Here is a 19,893-nt window from a genome sequence, read left to right on the forward strand (position 1 = left end):
CCGATTGTGATCTCTACGTACTCTTGGTCCTTTTAACAAACATAGAGATATCTGGAACTGGCCAGGCTGCCATCAGAAATCTCTCCTGCCTCATCTTGGCCATAATGGTGAAGAATTCCTCTCTTCCTTGTGACCTGGCCAGGGCTCCCCTCCTTAATCCAGGCTTCTTAAACCAAGGCTCAAGGGGTCCACAATACAACCCCCAGGGATCTGGAGTTCGGCCTGACAATTGCCTTAGTTGCGTTTTGTCATTTTGGTGATGCCCTTTTGAAAGAGTTGAAGCATTTCTGGATTATTAGGGCCACCCCTGATAACCCAGTCCTGCCCTGTAGACTCAGGTGCATGTGTTCCTTGACGGCCTTGATGGCATCGTGTAGCTCTATTTTTGTTGTCTTGGGCTAATTAGACATGAGCAAAGACAAAAAATACGTAAATGATGAGTTTGTACCAAGTGATGGTCAAGTGATGTCACAGGGTGGCGGGTTTCACAGTACCTGGAAAGGAGGAAACGGTGGGCAAACCTCCTGCAGGACACAGAGGACGAACGCTGTGTTGCAAAGAACCTGCCTTGGAGCAGTGAGCGAGCAGTTTCCAGGTTCAAGCAGGGCTTTAGTTCCAGCAAAACAACATCATCTGTCACATTCATGTTCACTTGAATGTTTACATTTGTTTTGGTCTCAGTCGTATACCTAGCTTTTTATCTGTGCACATTTTAGTAACATTGTATTTTTAATAAGTTAAATCGACACCAGTCTAAAGTTATTTTAAAATAAAAAGACCAATTATTTTGTAAAAAAAAAAAAAAAAAATGGAACAGTAGAGACCCAGTTGAATTTCTTCCTCTGACGGGGACTAGATATGTGTCACGTTTGAGAACCTGCCCTTTCTCTTGACCTTCACCCTCCTGAGGGGGACTGGGCATACCTCATTCCAGCAGGTGCATCATTTGCCACCTCAACTGCCATGGAGAAGAAGGAAATGGAAAGAGAAAGAAACCTCAAATACCACATTTCAGAGTCCCATTGAGTTAATTTTGTCTCTGCAACTGGACATAAAAGGAAACCGTGGTATCGTTTCCATTTCATGGCTTTGTGGTCCCGAATGCAATACTAACTGATGTGTTCCCTCCCCGGAGATTCAGATGGCCAGAAAATTGTGTCCAATGGAAAAGAGCTAGAAAACAAAATCGGGGGAGATCCCCCTGTTTCTCTGCTCACTTAGTAACGTACTGCCTTCAAAACAGCCTATAGCGATTTGAATGGGCTAAACTGATGGGTCGTTTCACCTTCCTAATCTTTCTGTTTCCTTTTGGACAGTTTGTTGTCGCTGTTGATATGTGAATGGCATAGATGCTCCTCTATGATGGATACCTCTGCTAAGAAGTCAGGAAATGCAAGTCAGAACCTTTCATGTTAATAAAATATTAATTGACTTCCACAGCTTAGAGCTACCTACAACAAAATATAGAGCTGGTGAAATTTGTCTTTGGGAGTCCCGGCCCTCTCTTTGGGGTTCCTTTTTTCTTCTTTCATGAAAGAACGCCTGCATATGAACTGCCTGCTGTGTACCGTACTTTGTCCAAATTCAGTACTAGACTTGCTCGTATTTTCTAAATGCTGAACCCACGCCTGCAAAATGGTACTATCCCCATTTTGCAGCTAAGAGAACTGGGGCTCAGAAGGTTAATGGTCTTGGCCAACCAAGATCAAGCCCAGAGCTTCCGATTTCAGATCTCCTCCTCTCTCTACTTACTACTGCTCTCAAACCCTTTTCTTATTTTTCCATGTAAAAATATCCTCTTATATAATGTTATCTTCTCTTATACATTTATGCTGTATATCAGTGTGCTCAAAGTTATTGACTTGGCTTGGCCCCTGTATTTGTTTCCTCGGGCTCCTGGATAGACCCTTCCTTGGATGTTGCTGGCAATCTTTGGCACCGCGTAAGCCTGTAGATGCATCACTCCAGCCTCTGCTTCTGTTATCCCATGGCCGCCTCCCTGTGTGTCTCTGAGTCTCTGTTTTCTCTCCTAATTAGACACCAATCATTGGATTAGAGCCCACACTAATTCATTATGACCTCAACTAATTACATCTGCAAAAATCCTATTTCCAAAGTTCCAGGTGGACATGAATTTGGGGGAGACACCATTCATCCTAGTACAGCCTTTATTAAAGAATGTTCTGGCATCTATGAACATTTGGGAAGTTTCATTTGCTACAGAGGGGCCTTCCTGCTTTCATATCAGGTTTCCCTAAAGAGAGTATTAACTGATTCATTTACTCACAACAAATATTTTTTGAGCATCTTCTATGTGACTGGCAGTGGTTTTTTTTTTTTTTAAGTTTGTTTGAGAGAGCGCACACGAGCGAGTGGAGGAGGGGCAGAGAGAGAGGGAGAGAGAATCCCAAGCAGGCTCTGTGCTGTCAGCACAGAGCCCAACGCAGGGCTCGATCTTACGAGCCGTGAGATCGGGACCTGAGCCAAAATCAACAGTCAGACGCTTAATCGACTGAGCCACCCAGATGCCCCAATTTGAGAATTTTTAAAAAGGAAACCTTACATTTTCCTTCTAAGTCTTAGTTCACAAATTCCTATTGACCAGACTAACAACATAGGGACCAAAACGTGACCACGATAGACAAAGAGAGCCATTGCAGGTGAATAGACTGGAGGCAAAAGCGGCTCAGACGCAACAGTAGGGCACATGCAACACACACAGGAGACACCCCGGAAGTGCCAGGTTCTGGTGAACAGGGAGCATGGCACTGCAGGGCATCATGGGACCTCTTCTTCATGCAGCCACTACTTGCAAGACAGGAGACCTAGCTGACTCTTCTAACACATAGAAACAGCCACAGAGAGACTAAATGAGGAGACAGAGGAATATGTCCCAAATGAAAGAACAGGACAAAAATCACAGCAAAAAGAGCTAAACAAAATGGAGATGAGCCATATGGCTGATAGAGAATTTCAAGGAATGGTCATAAAGATACTCACTGGACTTGAGAAAAGATCTCAGTGAGACCCTCAATGAAGAGAAAACATAAAAAAGAACCAATCAGAGATGAAGAACACAATAAATGAAATTAAAATGCACTAGAGGGAATAAATAGACTAGAGGAAGCAGGAGAACGGGTCGGCAAGCTGGAGGTCAGAGTTATGGAAAGCAAAACAGGAGAAAGAAAAAAGAATAATAAAAAATGAGACTAGGTTGAAGGAACTCAGCGACACAATCCAACATAATAATATTCGCATTATAGGGATCCCAGAAGGAGAAGATAGAAAAAGGGTCAGAAAAGTTCTCTGAAGAAATAACAGCCGAAAACTTCCCTAATCTGCGGAAGGAAACAGACATCCAGATCCAGGAGGCACAGAGAATCCCCAACAAAATTAACCCAAGGAGGTCCACACCAAGACACATAGTAATTAAGATAGCAAAAAGTAGCACTGCAGAGAGAAATGTCAAAAGCAGCAAGAGAAAAGAAAACAGGTACATAGAAGAAAAACTCCATAGGGCTGATCTTTTTCAGCGGAAACTTTGCAGGCCAGAAGGGAGTGGCATGATATATTCAACATGCTGGAAGAAAAAACCTACAGCCAAGAATACTCTATCCAGTAGAGTATATCCTGAAAGGCTATCATTCAGAATAGAGGGAGAGATAAAGAGTTTCCCAAAAGTGAAAGGAATTCATCACCACTAAACCAGCCTGGCAAGAAATGTTGAAGGGGATTCTTTGAACCAAAGCCAGATAAAGACACCACAAAAAAGGAGAACTACAGGCCAATCTCTCTGATGAACATAGATGCAAAAATCCTTGACAAAATACTAGCAAAACAAACCCAACAGTACATTTTTAAAAATTCGTCACCACAATCAAGTGTGATTGATTCCCAGGGTGGTAGCATGGTTCGGTATTCACAAATCAATCAACATGATACATCACATCAATAAGAGAAAGGATAAGAACCATATGATCATTTCAATAGATACAGAAAAAGCATTTGACAAAGTACTACAACATCCATTCATGATAAAAAAACCCTCAACAAAGTAGGCTTAGAGGGAACATATCTCAATATAATAAAGGCCAAATTTGACAAGCCCACAGCTAACATTATAGTCAATGGTGAAAAACTAAGAGCTTTTCCCCTAAGAGCAGGAACAAGACAGGGTGTCCACTCTCACCACTTTTATTCAACATAGTACTAGAAGTACTAGGCACAGCAATCAGACAAGAGAAAGAAATAAAAGGCATCCATATGTAAAAGTAAACCTTTCCCTATTTGCAGATGACGTGATACTACACATAGAAAACCCTTAAGACTCCACCAAAAACTACTGGAACTGATAAATAAATTCAGTAAAATTGTAGGATGCAAAATGAATATATACAGAAATCTATTGCATTTCTATGCACTAATAATGAAGGGGAAGAAAGAGAAATTGGAGAAAATAATTTCATTTACAACTGCACCAAAAAGAGTAAACCTTACCAAAGAAGTGAAAGACCTGTATTCTGAAAACTATAAAACATTGATGAAGGAAATTGAAAATGACACAAACAATTGGAAAGATAGTCCATGCTTTGGAATATTAATAAATATTAGGAGATACAAAGATATCAGGAGAACAAATATTGTCAGAATGTCCATACTACCCCAAGCAATCTACAGATTCGATACGATCCCTATCAGAATACCACCAGCGTCCCTCACAGAATTAGAACAAACAATCCTGAAGTTCATATGGAACCACAGACGACCCTGAGGAGCCAAAGCAGTCTTGAAAAAGAACAAAACTGGAGGTATCAGAATCCCAGACTTCAAGATATACTAGAAAACTGTAGTAGTCAAAGCTAGCACAAAAATAGAGCCGTGGGAGAGCCCAGAAAAAAACCCATGATTATATGCTCAATTAATCTATGACAAAGGAGGCAAGAATATGCAATGGGAAAAAGACTCTTCACAAACGGTGTTGGGAAAACTGGACAGCTACATGTGAAAGAATGAAACTGGACCACTTTCCCACATGTACACACACATAAACTCAAAAGGGATAAAAGATCTAAGTATGAGACCTGAAACCATAAAAAAAATCCTCGAAGAGAGCACGGGCAGTAATTTCTCTGACATCGGCCAGAGCAACTTTTTTCTAGCTGTGTCTCCTGAGGCAAGAGAAACAAAAGCAAAAATAAACTTTTGGGACTATAGCAAAATAGGAACGTTCTGCACAGCAAAGGAAACTATCAACAAAACTAAAAGACAACCCACTAAAAGGGAGAGGATAACTGCAAATGACATATTCAAGAAGGGGTTAATATCCAAAACATATGAAGGATTTCGGGGGCACCTGGATGGCTCAGTAGGTTAAGCATACGACTCTTGATCTCATCTCATGTCTTGATCTCAGGGTTGTGAGTTCAAGCCCCGTGTTGGGATTCACACTGAGCATGAAGCCTACTTTAAATGTACTAATTTAAATATACTTTACACACACACATATATAAAGAATTTCTACAATGTGACACCAAAAAAATAATCCACTTAAAAATGGACAGGAGACACAACACGTCACCAGAGGCAAGGGAAACAAAAGCAAGAATGAACTATTGGGACCTCATCAAAATAAAAAGCTTCCACACAGTAAAGGAAACAATCAGCAAAACTAAAAGGCAACCGACAGAATGGGAGAAGATATTTGCGAACTCTACATATCAGATAAAGGGTTAGTATCCAAAATCTATAGAGAAGTTATCAAACTCTACACCCAAAAAACAAATAATCCAGGGAAGAAATGGGCAAAAGACATGAATAGACACTTCTGCAAAGAAGACATCCAGATGGCCAGCCGACACATGAAAAAATGCTCAACATCACTCATCATCAGGGAAATACAAATCAAAACCACAGTGAGATACCACCTCACACCTGTCAGAATGGCGAACATTAACAACTCAGGCAACAACAGATGTTGGCGAGGATGCGGAGAAAGAGATCTCTTTTGCATCGTTGGTGGGAATGCAAGCTGGTGCAGCCACTCTGGAAAACAGTATGGAGGTTCCTCAAAAAACTAAGAATAAAACTACCCTACGACTGAGCAATTGCACTACTAGGTATTTATCCAAGGGATACAGGTGTGCTGTTTCGAAGGGACATGTGCACCCCAATGTTTATAGCAGCAACTATCAACAATGGCCAAAGTATGGAAGGAGCCCAAATATCCATCAATGGATGAATGGATAAAGATGTGGTGTATGTATATACACAATGGAGTATTAGTCGGCAGCCAAAAAGAATGAAATCTTACCATTTGCAACTATGTGGATGGAACTAGAGGGTATTATGCTAAGTGAAATTAGTCAATCAGAGAAAGACAAATATCATATGACTTCAGCCATATGAGGACTTTAAGAGACAAAACAGATGAACATAGGGGAAGGGAAGCAAAAATAATATAAAAACAGGGAGGGGGACAAAACAGAAGAGACTCAAATATGGAGAACAAACAGAGGGTTACGGGAAGGGTTGTGGGGGGTGGTGGGCTAAATGGGGAAGGGGCATTAAGGAATCTACTCCTGAAATCACTGTTGCACTATATGCTAACTTGGACATAAATTAAAAAGTAAATAAATTTTAAAAAATGGACAGGAGACATAAACAGACGTTTCTCCAAAGACGACAAACAGGCGGCTAACAGACACTTGAAAAGATGCTCCACATCACTCATCATCAGGGAAACACAAATCAAAACCACAAGGAGATACCGCCTCACACCTGTCAACGGCTAAAATTACAAGAAACAACACGTGTTGGCGAGGATGTGGAGCAAGGGACCCTCGAGCGCTGTGGGCAGGAACACAAACCGGTGCAGCCACTGAGGAAAACAGTATGGAAGTTACTCAAAAAGTTAAAACAGAATTACCATGGGACCAAGTAATTGCACCACTGGGTAGTTATCCAAAGAATGTGAAAACACTAACTCAAAAAGATAGGTGCCACCCCCCTGTTTACCGCAGCATTATTTACAACAGCCAAGATACGGAAGCAGCTCAAGTGTCCATAGATAGATGAATGGATAAAGAAGTAATAGAATATTTCAAGGATGAAATCTTACCATCTGCAACAACATGGATGGATCTAGAGGGTATTATGCTAAGCGAAAACAGAATAAGACAAATACCATAGGATTTCACTCATATGTAGAATTTAAGAAATAAAAAAAAGAGGCAAACACACCCTTAAATATAGAAAACGAGTGGTTGCCAGAGGGGTGACAGGTGGGGGCATGGGTAAAATAGGTGAAGGCAATTAAGGGTACCCTTATTGGGGCTCCTGGGTGGCTCAGTCGGTTAAGCGCCCGACTCTTGATTTTAGCTCAGGTCATGGTATCACAATTCGTGAGATCGAGCCCTGCGTCAGGCTCCATGCTGACAAGAGCCTGATTGGGATTGTTGCTCTCCCTCGCTCCCTGCCCCTCCCCCACTCACACAAGCACATGTGCACTCTCTCTCTTAAAATAAAATAAAATTTAAAAAAAGAGTACACTTAGCATGCTGAGCACTGAGTAATGTACAGAATTGCTGAATCACTGTAACACTGTATGTTACTTATACTGGGATTTTAAAAAATTTTATTAAAAAATAAAGAGAAAAGAGCGAATCATTGATTTCTTTGGAGTTCCCTTTAGTTCTGAAGGGGAGAGGAATAGGAACAAGGCTGGAAAAGTAGGTTGATGCGGGACTGTGGAGGTCCTCAAAGACAAGTACACGGATGGGGACTGCGTTCTCAGGCCAGGAAGGCAACCAGGACATCCTGTTATCTGCAGCCCCACACTGGCTATTCCATAATTCTGGTGCCCCAATTTCTCTATAGCTGTAACCATAATTAATTAATTGCCAGAGCCACGTTGCACATTCAGGATGGTAGATGGAGGCACAGCATTCAGCCAACAACAATAAGGTGTCAGCACTCCATCAAAGTCCCCCTGTCTCTGGGTGTTGGAGACCAAGATGGCAGCACACGAGGGCAGTGAGGTCTTCTGTTTCCTATTCTTGGTGGATTCCTATTCTTGGTTCACACTGGGAGTGAGTGGCCTTGAAGGAGAAACTTCTGTTCCTAGAATTTAGAGGGGTGCACACACCTTCCCTTTAGACCCTACTGAGGCCACTAGCTCTAGGCCTGACCCCTCCTTGGCTGTGAGCACTTGAGGAGAAGGTTCTGTCTCCCAATGCTGAGTAGAGTACCCTGTCCACTGCGAGTTCTGGACAGATGTTTGAATGGATACATCAATGGATGAATACGGCAGAGAGAAAAGCCCTAAGGTAGTAAATGCAAATACCCACATATTTGGGCTCCAAATGATATAATCCAGAGTCACACAACTTTATGCACAAAAGCAAACATACTAATGTAACAAAAGCCCAGGAGTTAGGGCATCTGGATTCAGGAGTGTGTGGACCTAGGTATTCAGGTGACGTCCCTGGGAATACATCCCTCTGTCTTCCTGCTCATCTTTCCTTTGAGCCCTTCATTCCCAGTCTAGCTGTTGCTGCACAGTGGCCCTCCTGCCTGTCCCCAAGCCCCAGGCTACCATTCTCACAGCTCAGCTGCTTGAGAGGAAGAAGAACAGGGAATGGAGGAAAGCGGGTTCCCAGGGCAAAATCAAGACCCTGGTACCAGAAGAAGCACAAAGCAACAGATGTTCACAACGATAGGCTTGGAGAGAAACTGGATCCCATTTAAAGTAGATCAGACAAGAGGCGCTTGGGTGGCTCAGTCAGTTAAGCGTCCAACTCTTGATTTCAGCTCAGGTCATGATCTCACAGTTCATGAGCTCCAGCCCCGTGGCAGGCTCTGTGCTGACACCGCAGGGTCTGCTTGGGATTCTCTCTCCCTCTCTCTCTCTGCCCCTGCCCCCCCCCCCCACACACACACATGTGGTACCGCCTTGCAAGGTAAATAACCTTAACAAAAATAAAGTAGATCCATCAGATGCCAGACCCTTCATGCTTCAATCAAGAAGATGGGAGTACTGGACCTCCGGGTAGAGTGGAAAGTGGGCGGCCTTGGTTGCCAGGAAGACCTGGGTCTGAATCTGGGGTCTGTCGCTTCCCCGCCGTGTGATCTCACTCTAGTAACTTCACCTCTCTGAGCCTCGGTTCCCTCGTTCTTTCCAGCTAGATTATCAGCTCCAAAGGGCAGTTTCCCCACTGTAGCTTTTGACTGCGTCCCCATTGCTGGCAGCATTCTATCTGGCACAGTGGTGGGTACTTGACACTATTAAATCGATGTCATTTCAAGACGGTTGCACAGAGGGGGGAAAATGGCCAACGTGAGGCTCTGGTAAAATGCCAGGCACGTAGAGGGTGATGGGTAAGTCACAGAGGTGACCATTACTATCGGTCTAGGAAGGAAATATCGCGGAACAAAGAACAAAAAGAGTGGAGGCAGCTGGTGGGGGATTAGGACGGGCCGGTCAGGTGGTCAGCCGGCCATCTTGGTGGCCGGCGCCGGCCATCGGGGCGGTGGCTGTGGCCAAGTGGCAACATCCCGTGCCAGCACTGATTTCTCCTCTCCCTCCCCCCCCCCTTGTGTCCCCTCTGCAGCTGGAGCTCTCGAACACCGCCGTCCTGCACCAGATGAGGCGGGACCAGGTCACAGACACCTGCCGGGCCAACAGCGCCGTGAGCCGCAAGCGGCGGGTGCTGACCCCCAACGACCTGAAGCACCTGGTGGTGGACGAGGACCACGAGCTCATCTACTGCTACGTGCCCAAGGTGGCGTGCACCAACTGGAAGCGGCTCATGATGGTGCTGAGCGGCCGGGGCAAGTACAGCGACCCCATGGAGATCCCGGCCAACGAGGCTCACGTGGCGGCCAACCTCAAGACCCTGAACCAGTACAGCATCCCCGAGATCAACCACCGCTTGAAAAGCTACATGAAGTTCCTGTTCGTGCGGGAGCCCTTCGAGCGGCTGGTGTCGGCCTACCGGAACAAGTTCACGCAGAAGTACAACACGTCCTTCCACAAGCGCTACGGCACCAAGATCATCCGGCGCCAGCGGAAGAACGCCACCCAGGAGGCGCTGCGCAGGGGCGACGACGTCCGGTTCGAGGAGTTCGTGGCCTATCTCATCGACCCGCACACGCAGCGCGAGGAGCCCTTCAACGAGCACTGGCAGACCGTGCACTCGCTGTGCCACCCGTGCCACATCCGCTACGACCTCGTGGGCAAGTACGAGACGCTGGAGGAGGATTCCAACTACGTGCTGCGGCTGGCGGGGGTGGGCAGCTACCTCAAGTTCCCCACCTACGCCAAGTCTACGAGAACTACTGACGAAATGACCACGGAGTTCTTCCAGAACATCAGCTCCGAGCACCAAACGCAGCTGTACGAAGTCTACAAACTCGATTTTTTAATGTTCAATTACTCAGTGCCAAGCTACCTGAAATTGGAATAAAGGGGGTGGGAGAGGGAGAGAGTCGTGCTTTTTAATTTAAGATTTTTATTTGTCAAAAGAATTATATGGATACTGGGTTATTTTGTAAATTAATATTTCTTTGGGAATGATGCTGCGAGCAGCATGGTGAGAATTATTTAAAATCCTTAGTAGGGAAGGACGGCTGTCTTTGCAGGGGGATGGGATGGGTGTCCTTGGTTTTAGACGGGAATACTGCAACGCTGTCTCAAAGGTTTCCTTGTGCTCTGGTGAATTCCATGAATTGTGCATCCCGTAAATTCTAATTAATATTATTTATCGTTATTTAAACGGTCTCTGTAGAGATTTCTTTTTGTGGCAGCAAGATTCTGATGTCTTTGCGGAAGAAATGCGTGTGTTGTTCTGTGCTTGCTGCAGCTCACGTGGGGGCACGAATGCCCCCCCTTGCTAAGCGCTCGCGGAGCCAGCTCTGTGATAACACCCACCGCAAGGCCCATCGTGCCGCCATCTTGAAATTCTGTGAGAGATAAATAGAAATAGGCACCTTTGCAAGGGACTAATTCTGGATAGATTCCCAACAACCCAGGAGCCCCCTGGCACTAAGAAAAAAAAAAAATGTGATTTTGTTTTTGTTTTTAACCCAAGGAGAAGAACTGATTGTAGTTTTGTTTTTTCCTTTCCTTTTCACCAGAAATAGCAGTTTGTTAGGATAGGCTTTTCTACAGAAACTTTTAACTGGCGGTGCCAGTTGTGACGGTGAAGTGGCTGTTGCTTTATAGTCAACAAGTATTTATTGAGCAACTACTATGTGCTCTAAGTTTAGGCCCCGCGGATGGAGCATTGAACAAAACCGATAGTCTTGGCCCTCAAAAAGCTTTATGTGAATGCAGTACCCAGCTCAGCAATTAGCAATCCCCTGATATTCATGGACTTACCATGAGGTTTGGGCTGTTTTGAACAACCCCAGAATGTCCGTAACCCCTACAGATTGGCCTTTCTCTCTGGCCCAGATTTGAAACACACTTAGAACAGGCCACTTCAGCTGATGAGTAATCCAAGTTCACTGCCCAACACAAGAGATGACAAAGATCCTGTGTCCACTCCGACGTATCCGTAGCATCTGGCTTTAAGCCCCGGAACGGATTTGCCAGGCGTAGCACGAGAGGGTGCTGTGGCTGGTTAGTGATGTCCTGCCTTGGGCGAGGGAAGGGGAACGTTCGCCAAGTGCCTGTCGCGTCAGTCCCGCGTCCACATCTCCGGGTGAAAGCGTTCTCTCTTCTTGGCCACGGGCGAGAGTGCGGTGACGTGGCAGGCCTTGGCCGTGTGGGATCCGCAGAGGCCCGGCGTGTCTCCCTCGTAGAGATCCGAGGCGGGCCATTCGTACACATAGGCCCAAGTCCTCCAGAGGCTGAGACCATCAACACCTTTGCGGCCACCGTGCATGAGCAGCAAGGACAGCCTTCCGTGACGGCAACCCACGACCCCATTCCTCCGGAAGTCCGGAGACGGTCCGCTTCCTGTTCCTTGCTAATGCGCATCTGCGCACGCCTCTCATTTCCAGCCATTTCGATGCCTTGGTTGAAGTTTGAGCCACATCCCTCGTAGAGCTAGGGTGTGAGTTGGTAGCAGCTCCTGTATATAATAATAATAATTATAGTTCTAATAATAGGGGGTCGGGTGGGATGGGTGTGGGGTTTGCTTTTTGTTTTTGATGCAGTATATAGCGAAGGGGTGAGACTATTCTAAACAAGCAAAAAATGAGTAATTTATTCACAGAAACGATTCAAATTGTAAAGCTCACAGCCGACTCAGCCACAGCTGCCACGTCTCACCGAGAATATTATTTTGTTGAATGTGAGTGAGGTGTGCACTGGAGAGGGTGGCCAAGGCTTTTTATAAAATGTTCTGTACCTTCTTCCAAGCTCTTTCCCCTTGGGGAAGGGCACAGCAACTGTGTCCTCCACGGATAGAGATGTTAGGCAGTATGTTTTACTGAACAGAGTGACAGACCTCAACTGTCCCTGGAGTTGGGAGTCTGGGTCCTGTTTCCGATCAGGGGACCCTGTCCTCAGAAACCGCGCTTCTGCTAATGACACGTTGTCCAGCGTTTCCTGATATGTGCCCCACAGAACAAAGCTTCTAGGGGGTGTAAAGTTAGTGTGATGCCACAAAGGGGAAAAAATGCGTTTTGGGGGTCACATACCCTTGGGAAACAAAGTTAAGTCAATTTCCTTTCTATAGGACTTTTCAGAGCCTGGATGTGTGCTGTGCGTTGTGAATCCCCCAAAGCATCATTGAGTTGGTAGCATTTTCTGAACTTTTGTGACCAGGTTACTCTGTTTCGCACATCTCACAGAGATGCTGCACAGAAGATACTCTGGTTAGGTTGGTTTAGCAGATCTGAGGTCTTCAAGGATAAAATTACTTCCCTGACCCTTCTCAAAAACAAAACAATAGAACACCAGTCTCTATCTGGTTTATAACAACAGAGGTACTTTATCAAATGAATGAAACTTTTACGTCAGTGCAATGGTTTTAATCCTGGATTCTACCCTGGGCGATGATTCCATCCCTGCCAAAAGGGAGCAGGGGATTGTCTTGGGTGGTGTGGACAGAGAAAGGGAGGGAGGGGTGGCATCAGGCCACAGAGTGGTCCCCTTACTCCTCAAGCCTTAGGTTGCTCAATGCAAGCAGAGTGGGCTCAACCCTTGACAAGTACTTCTTCGATTCCAGAGTTTAGAATTGCTCACCATGTGCTTTTTCGGTTTTTCCAATGGAAATTCACGTAGATCTCCCAAGTTTTGTGTGCCTGCCGCCATGTTTGTTGGGTTGCGTGAGCTTGCTCGTGCCATGTGCAGAGTACCGCCTTTCACCATCTTCTCTCAAGTGAGAAGGACTGTCCTCCAAGGGACACGACTTCAGTGTCGTTCTGCAACGAGGGACTTTTCCCCTTGTGCTTTATGTTCACACTTTATTTTCTAATGGCATAAAAACTTTTTAAGAAATTGAATCAACTGTTCTGCAGAATGTAGAAAGTATTCTGTGTCCTTGGTGTAAAAGAATCCATGGGTAAAAATGTGCCTGGGAAGCAAAAGCTTGTGTTTTGGGGGTTTTTTGGTTTTTTTTGGTTTTTTTTGGGTTTTTTTTTGTTTTTTTTTAAGGAAAACTGTTTGAAAACGCTTTTTCATTGCATGCTTAGCTGGAGAAAAGTACAGCCAGGTGTCCTATCTTTAGGCCACTTTTCAAAGGTGCTGCTGTGTTTTCAAAACCAGGTACAGTGAGGGTAGTATTTACAAGGACATTCCTGCTCAACCTATCCCTTTGGTTGGAAAACGCGAGAATATTAGCCACAGGGTTTGAATTCCTGCAGCTTCTCCAGACAATGCCACCCTCCCCCCATCTGCCTCCCCAGCTGGTCTGGGAAGAAAGGCTTCTGCCGACCTGTGGTTGTCTCAGAGGGGACCTTCCCGTCTCCTTCCTACCCAGGTGAGTTTCACCCTCCTGAGAGCAAGGGTGTGGAAGCACAAGGAGCTACTTCCTGCTGGTAGAAAGTTCTCAGAAAAAAAGCAAGTTGCTCGCGCACTTAGATGGGGGGGGGGGGGGGTCTGGACCACTGCTGCGTTAGCGATTACAGAAGTTCCTGTTGTAACTTGGCCAAAAGCCAAGGGACAGTGTCCCTGGTGGGTGAGAGAGCAACTCTCTCGCAGACCAGCCCTGCCCTACACACACACAATCTCAGCTGCCCTGTTCTGTGCAGTCCTTGTGACCAGAATCCCTTCCTCGCCCACTCCTATGTCAGCCGGACTGACCGTATGGCTCCCCCAAGTTCCTACAAGTCCCCCCAAGTTCCTACGACCAGCACTTCTTCCAGCCTTTTCTCATCACGACTGACTGGACCCTATGAACAGGCAACAGGACCACCATAACCAGCTTGCCCCTTGGCTGTTCACAGGCGAATTTCAGTTTGCTACTCTTTATCAGGTACAGAAGGAGCCGCCCGTACTATTTTCTTATGAGCATGCTCAGTATGGTATATGCACATATAATTTAACATCTTTGTGGAGTGTGATTTTTTTTTTTTTTTACATATTTGTATGCAGTAGAGGGCTTGTTTTAGAAAACTCTCCCTGTATCTTACTGTACTGTTCAAGAAAGCTGAATTCCACATTGCCAACAAAAGCGTGAAATGTTCATGAACCTTCCTCCAGGAAAAGCCATTCAAGCCTGATTATTTTTCTAAGTAACTTCAATTAAATTGAAGAAGAAAAAAAAAAAAAAGCTTTTCTCTGTGTATGGTTTCTTCATGGCTCATTGACAAAAGACTGTAGGGATTGGGTGGGCTGTGTTCCTTAGCGTGTGGGGAGCCCTGTTCGTATGCACCAAAGGATGGGGAGAGAGAAACAGAGACGTGGACCCCGTTGGCAGTCTTGGCCATGGTAAAGGCCGCCACCGATCTGAACCCTTCCTGTTTAGTGGAAGGGTTTCTTCCTTCCTGTTTTGCCTACAAATTCTGCAGAGTGATGCGTGCCCCATGATCACGCGGTCCCACCATCCATGGGAAAAACAAGGAAACAGAGTCTCTGAGAGGTTAAACGACTTTGGTGACAAAGCCAGTGTTCCAGTATGGGTTAATGTGCCTTCAGAGGCCCATGCTCTGGCCACCAGACGACTGCCACTAAGCGGCTATCTACTGTCCAGAAGTTGCAGACCTGCCCTGTGGACTCCAATTTTCCAGGTCCAAATCTGTTCCTTTCCAGATGCCCCAGATAGCTTTTTTCTGCTCCCTTGAGGGGCATATTTTGGCTTTATTGATAGAAATGACTTACCTACTTATTTCTATTTTGCCAATGCTGTTTCTCTATTCTAATTTCTTTAAAGGTATTACCTAAACGTTTAGCATGAGAATATTGGATTTAAAAATGTATCCCATTCTCATCCATGCCAGATACGGTTTGTAATATGTCCACCACCAGTGGAGTGTCCATCCGCCCCCAGAGGCCAGCTCCCCCCATTCCTGGTGTCCCGGTCGTCCTTGCTCTGGTCCCATCTGCTTGGGAGATGTCCAGACCACAGAGCTTAGTTGTCTCAAGTTAATGGAGAATGCATTTCTTTTTAATGTAATGAGTGGACATAACTTGGTCATGTCCTGTCCCTGACTCATCTGGGACAGTGGGAAATGTCAGTGGGAAGCAAGGCTGAACGAGAACATCTCCAGTCTTCGATAATTCTCGGAATAAGACTGAAATGCCCTCTTGTCAGTGGCTAATCGGTCAGTATTTCTGATGGTGCCGGTGGTGCCCTCTGACATTGTAGAAGCTACAAAAACTAAGGAGCCTGTGGCCTAGAACGTTGTCAGGGCTGGGCCAGGGTGAGGTCATTATTGACCCACCTCCAAGTGAACAGTAGCACCAGGCAGAATCATTAGCACCCAGTGCCCAAGTGTCCTTTCTTGGGAAGAGTTCCTCTTTCTCAAGTGGTATCTTTCCTACATTTCTGGTGTTGGAATAACTTTTATAATAGACATTGGCTGATGTAAGAAAATAAGGCATCGGCAGCTCCAGATCAGCCCCCAAAGTGTTTTCAAACATTTTCTCAAAGAGTCACAAGATCCAAAAAGACCAGGAACCATTGGCCCGGAAGACATTTGAGGCAGCAGACCCCTGAGGGCTTGGTGGAGAACAGATCTCTGGGGAGGGAAATCCCTCTCGCAGTGCAGTTCTGAGCTTTGCACAGCCAGTCCCCACATTCCTGCCGGCACATTGTGGTCAATGGCTATGGCCCCTCGGGGTCCTAGAGGACTTACAGGAAGTGGGAAGACTAGTCCAGTCTACGTTCACCAAAGGGAGTTTATCAGACATCTTGGGTCTAGTGTTTCCAATATGAAACGGTAAGGGGGATTCTAGCAAGACTGACATGGGAAACAAACAATCTTTCCCCCATTTTACAATCCTCCCCCAGCACCACCGTCTTCCCCACTTCACAACAACCCCTGGATAGAACAGTCGGACTAGAAGCAGCCTGCTGATTTCAAACACATAGCTGGCGAAGGACTATGTACAAATATACTGCCTCTTTGAAAGAGGAAAATAGTAATAGCTGAATTATTTATCTCAGTTGCGATAAATAAGAACCCTTGACGTTGCTAGCCCTCGTTCATCCACCAAGGGGCTGTGTGTCCCCTAGAGGTAATCACTTCCTGTTTGGGCCTCACTTCCCTCACCTGTGAAATGTAAGAAGTGAGCTAGATCTGTGATTTTCAATTAAAAGGAAAAACGAGCCTCTTAATTTTTTTTTGTATGTTAAACGCTCATCTGTAAAACAGATGAAGCAGAGGTGATGTGGTTGACTAGTTTGAGGACCACCTGAGCTTCTTTTCCCCATAAAGTTCCTGTGGACCTCCACGGCCCCCTTGGGTTGTAGGGAACACAGTTTGGGAACCAGAAGTTAGGTGACCTCTGAGCCCTTCCAACTGTGACATTCTCTAAACGATGGGCCCAAATCCTCCTCTGTGGCTCTTTATGCCAAAGAGGTTGATTAGCAATTAGATGACACCAGAGAGGCGTCAACTGCTTCAAGAAGGGATGTAAAGGGAACAGCATGAGAATAAGATTAAGATGGAAAAAAAGAAATAAGGAGAAAGGAAAATAAAAAGGTAAAGGCAGATTCAGGAAAGGAAGAACTCACACCCAGATCCAAGGTGGGAACCAAGGTTTAGACTCCTCTTTCCAAATGGTCTACCAAGGAAATGCAGGCTCCCAATTCCTGTTTGAAATGCAAGAGACTGGAATAAAAACCATTCTCTGTATTCATCTTTTTTAATTTTCAGTGTTTGTTTTTTAAAATAATAGAGTGCATCCAAAAAAAATAAATAAAATAAAAATAATAGAGTGTGCCATTATGGAAGAATGGCAAAGCCTTGGATTTCACATTGGTTTAGACAAACCATCAGCCGGAGAAGGTATTTATGGCTGAGGCCAGCCCTGGATCTCTACCTGACAGATCAAGCCAGAAACAACTTTGTGCCTGGAACCAAACTAGCAACAAGATGAAGGGGAAATGCCTGAAGCAGAAATGAAGGAAGAAAGGACCTCTGTCTAAAGGAATCATACCTGGGGCGCCCGGGTGGCTCAGTCGGTTAAGCCTCCGACTCTTGATCTTGACTCAGGTCACCATCTCAGGGTTCGTGAGATCAAGCCCCGCATCAGGCTCTGTGCCATCTGTGCTTGGGACTTCGTCTCTCCTCTCTGCCCCTCACCTGCTTATGCTCTCTCGCTCTCTCAAGATAAATAAATAAAGGAATGATACCTATACACTGAGCTTGTTTGCTCAAAAAGCACAGATTCAACTGTAGGTGGCTTGGGAATGTTTCCTTTTAATACCGTTTCTTCCAAAGGTACATAGTTTCATAAAGAAAGCTGACCATAAAAGTGGCTAACTTATTAACTCACAACATTTACCGCACGGTGTTAAATGCTTTCCATCTCCTCCTCACACCGACCAGCAAGGTAGATGCCTGGACCCTTTTTGCAGGTAAAGAAGCAGAAGATTAGAATAAGTAACTTCCGCTAAATCACTCATCTAATAAGTGGCAGAGCCAGAATTAAACCCAGGTCGGGTTGACTCCTGGCCCACCGAAATTGGCATCACTGGTGGGCCAAGAGGGGAAGCGGACAGAAGTCCAGGCTTGGGGGATGACGGTCTTGCAGACAGACATGGGAAGAGATGAAAACTTTAGCCAAAGTGGGCAAAAGCTGAAAGTTGAAAACTTGAAAGACACTAAAGAGAAAACAAAAGAGCTGTGAAGACAAAAAGGGGAAAGTTCAGACTAACAGTCACAGGCAACTAGACGGTCTATTAAGTTTCTGCCTGTGTTGTTGAGATAGGACAAACTAGCTCCCCTCCCGTGTGTCCCCTTTACCCCTCACACCGCAGTCACACCCACACCCCACCCTCCGCACACCAGATGCGAGGCGTTTTCTCTGCGACACCGGCTGGGTGTCCTTCAGTTCAACTCAATTCTGACATTATCTACCTGGCAATAGTGTCAGACGCCACAGGTTAAGGGCTCAGTCTTGCAAGACACTAACCCCCCACTTCAGATGCCAGTCACAAGTCCTCATTGTCACCTGGACTTTTGACCCATTGGCTATAAAACGGAGGTTCCCATGACCCCTTCTTCAAGTTAGATGAATTTGCTACGGTGTCTCGTGAAACTCAGAAAAACAGTCTCCTAACTGCTTATCGGTTTATTATAAAAGAATATGGCGGGGCGCCTGGGTGGCTCAGTCGGTTAAGCATCTGACTTTGGCTCAGGTCCTGATCTCACAGTTCATGGGTTCAAGATCTGTGTCAGGCTCTGTGCTGATGGCCCAGAGCCTGGAACCTGCTTCAAGTTCTGTGTCTCCCTCTCTCTCTGGCCTTCCCCTGCTCTCACTCTCTCTCAAAAATAAAGAAGCCTTTAAAAAATTTAAAAAAAAGGAATATGCAGATGGAAGAGATACACAGGGCAAGGTTTGGGGAGGGGCACGGAGCCCTCCAAGCCCTCTCTAGGCGTGCCACTCTCCCAGGATCTCCTAGTGTTCACCAACCTGGGAGCTCGCCAAACTTCACACTTTGGGGATTTTTACAGAGGCCTCATCATGTAGGCACGATCGATCATTAACTCCATTTCTAGCCCTTCTCCCCTCTCTGGAGGATGGGGAGTGGGGCTGAAAATTCCAAGCTCCTAATCATGGCGTGGTCTTTCTGGTGAGCAGCCCCCATCCAGGAGCCCACCAAGCGTCACCTCAGTCGAGCAAAAAATACAGCTATCACCTAGAAAATTCCAAGGGATTTTGGAGCTCTGTGTCAAGAACCGGGTCAAAGACCAAATACTGCAACCACAGAAGCTCTCTCTGTGTGCTCTGGTCACTCAGGAAATTACAAGGGTTTTAGGAGCTTTAGGAACCAGGGCAGAGACCAATGTATATTTTTTCTATTGTCTCACAGTTGTCTATTACAAGTATCTTGTCAAAACAGCTGGACCGATTATCAGCAAATTCAGACAAACTATTCCTAAAGGTCGGACTTTAACTAAAAGCCAGTGGCAAGAATGAAATTCCAGCTGGGGGGGGTCTCGGAGGAGGTCGTGAGTCTACCGAACGGAACGCATATACTATATGTATTCTCATAGTCCAAACCAAACAAGCCAATCTGTGTTTCAAGCATAAGCCCTAGGGGTGCCTGGGTGGCTCAGTCGGTTGAGTGTCCGACTTCAGCTCAGGTCACGATCTCGTGGTCCGTGAGTTCGAGCCCCGCCTCGGGCTCTGTGCTGACAGCTCGGAGCCCGGAGCCTGCTTTGGATTCTGTGTCTCCCTCTCTCTCTGCCCCTCCCCGGCTCCTACTCTCACTCTCGCTCTCTCTCTGTCAAAAATAAATAAACATTAAAAAAAGAAAAAAAAAAAACCATAAG

General features: G+C 45.7%; 1 protein-coding gene and 1 long non-coding RNA gene across 12 annotated transcripts in view; one reads left to right on the forward strand and one right to left on the reverse strand.

Moving 5' to 3' along the window:
- The window catches only part of CHST11 (carbohydrate sulfotransferase 11), a 267,881-nt gene extending 257,109 nt beyond the window's left edge, over positions 1-10,772 (forward strand). For all 9 annotated transcript variants that reach the window (XM_045062253.1, XM_045062254.1, XM_011284184.4 and 6 more), the window contains one exon: positions 9,609-10,772. In XM_045062253.1, coding sequence (XP_044918188.1) covers positions 9,609-10,463 — 855 coding nt within the window. In that variant the 3' untranslated portion in view covers positions 10,464-10,772. The remainder of the gene's footprint in view (positions 1-9,608) is intronic.
- LOC123386711 overlaps positions 1-19,893 on the reverse strand; it is a 49,863-nt gene that overhangs the window by 10,143 nt on the left and 19,827 nt on the right. The window lies entirely within an intron of this gene.

The sequence above is a fragment of the Felis catus genome, chromosome B4, assembly GCF_018350175.1.
Source record: "Felis catus isolate Fca126 chromosome B4, F.catus_Fca126_mat1.0, whole genome shotgun sequence".
Classification (NCBI taxonomy): domain Eukaryota; kingdom Metazoa; phylum Chordata; class Mammalia; order Carnivora; family Felidae; genus Felis; species Felis catus.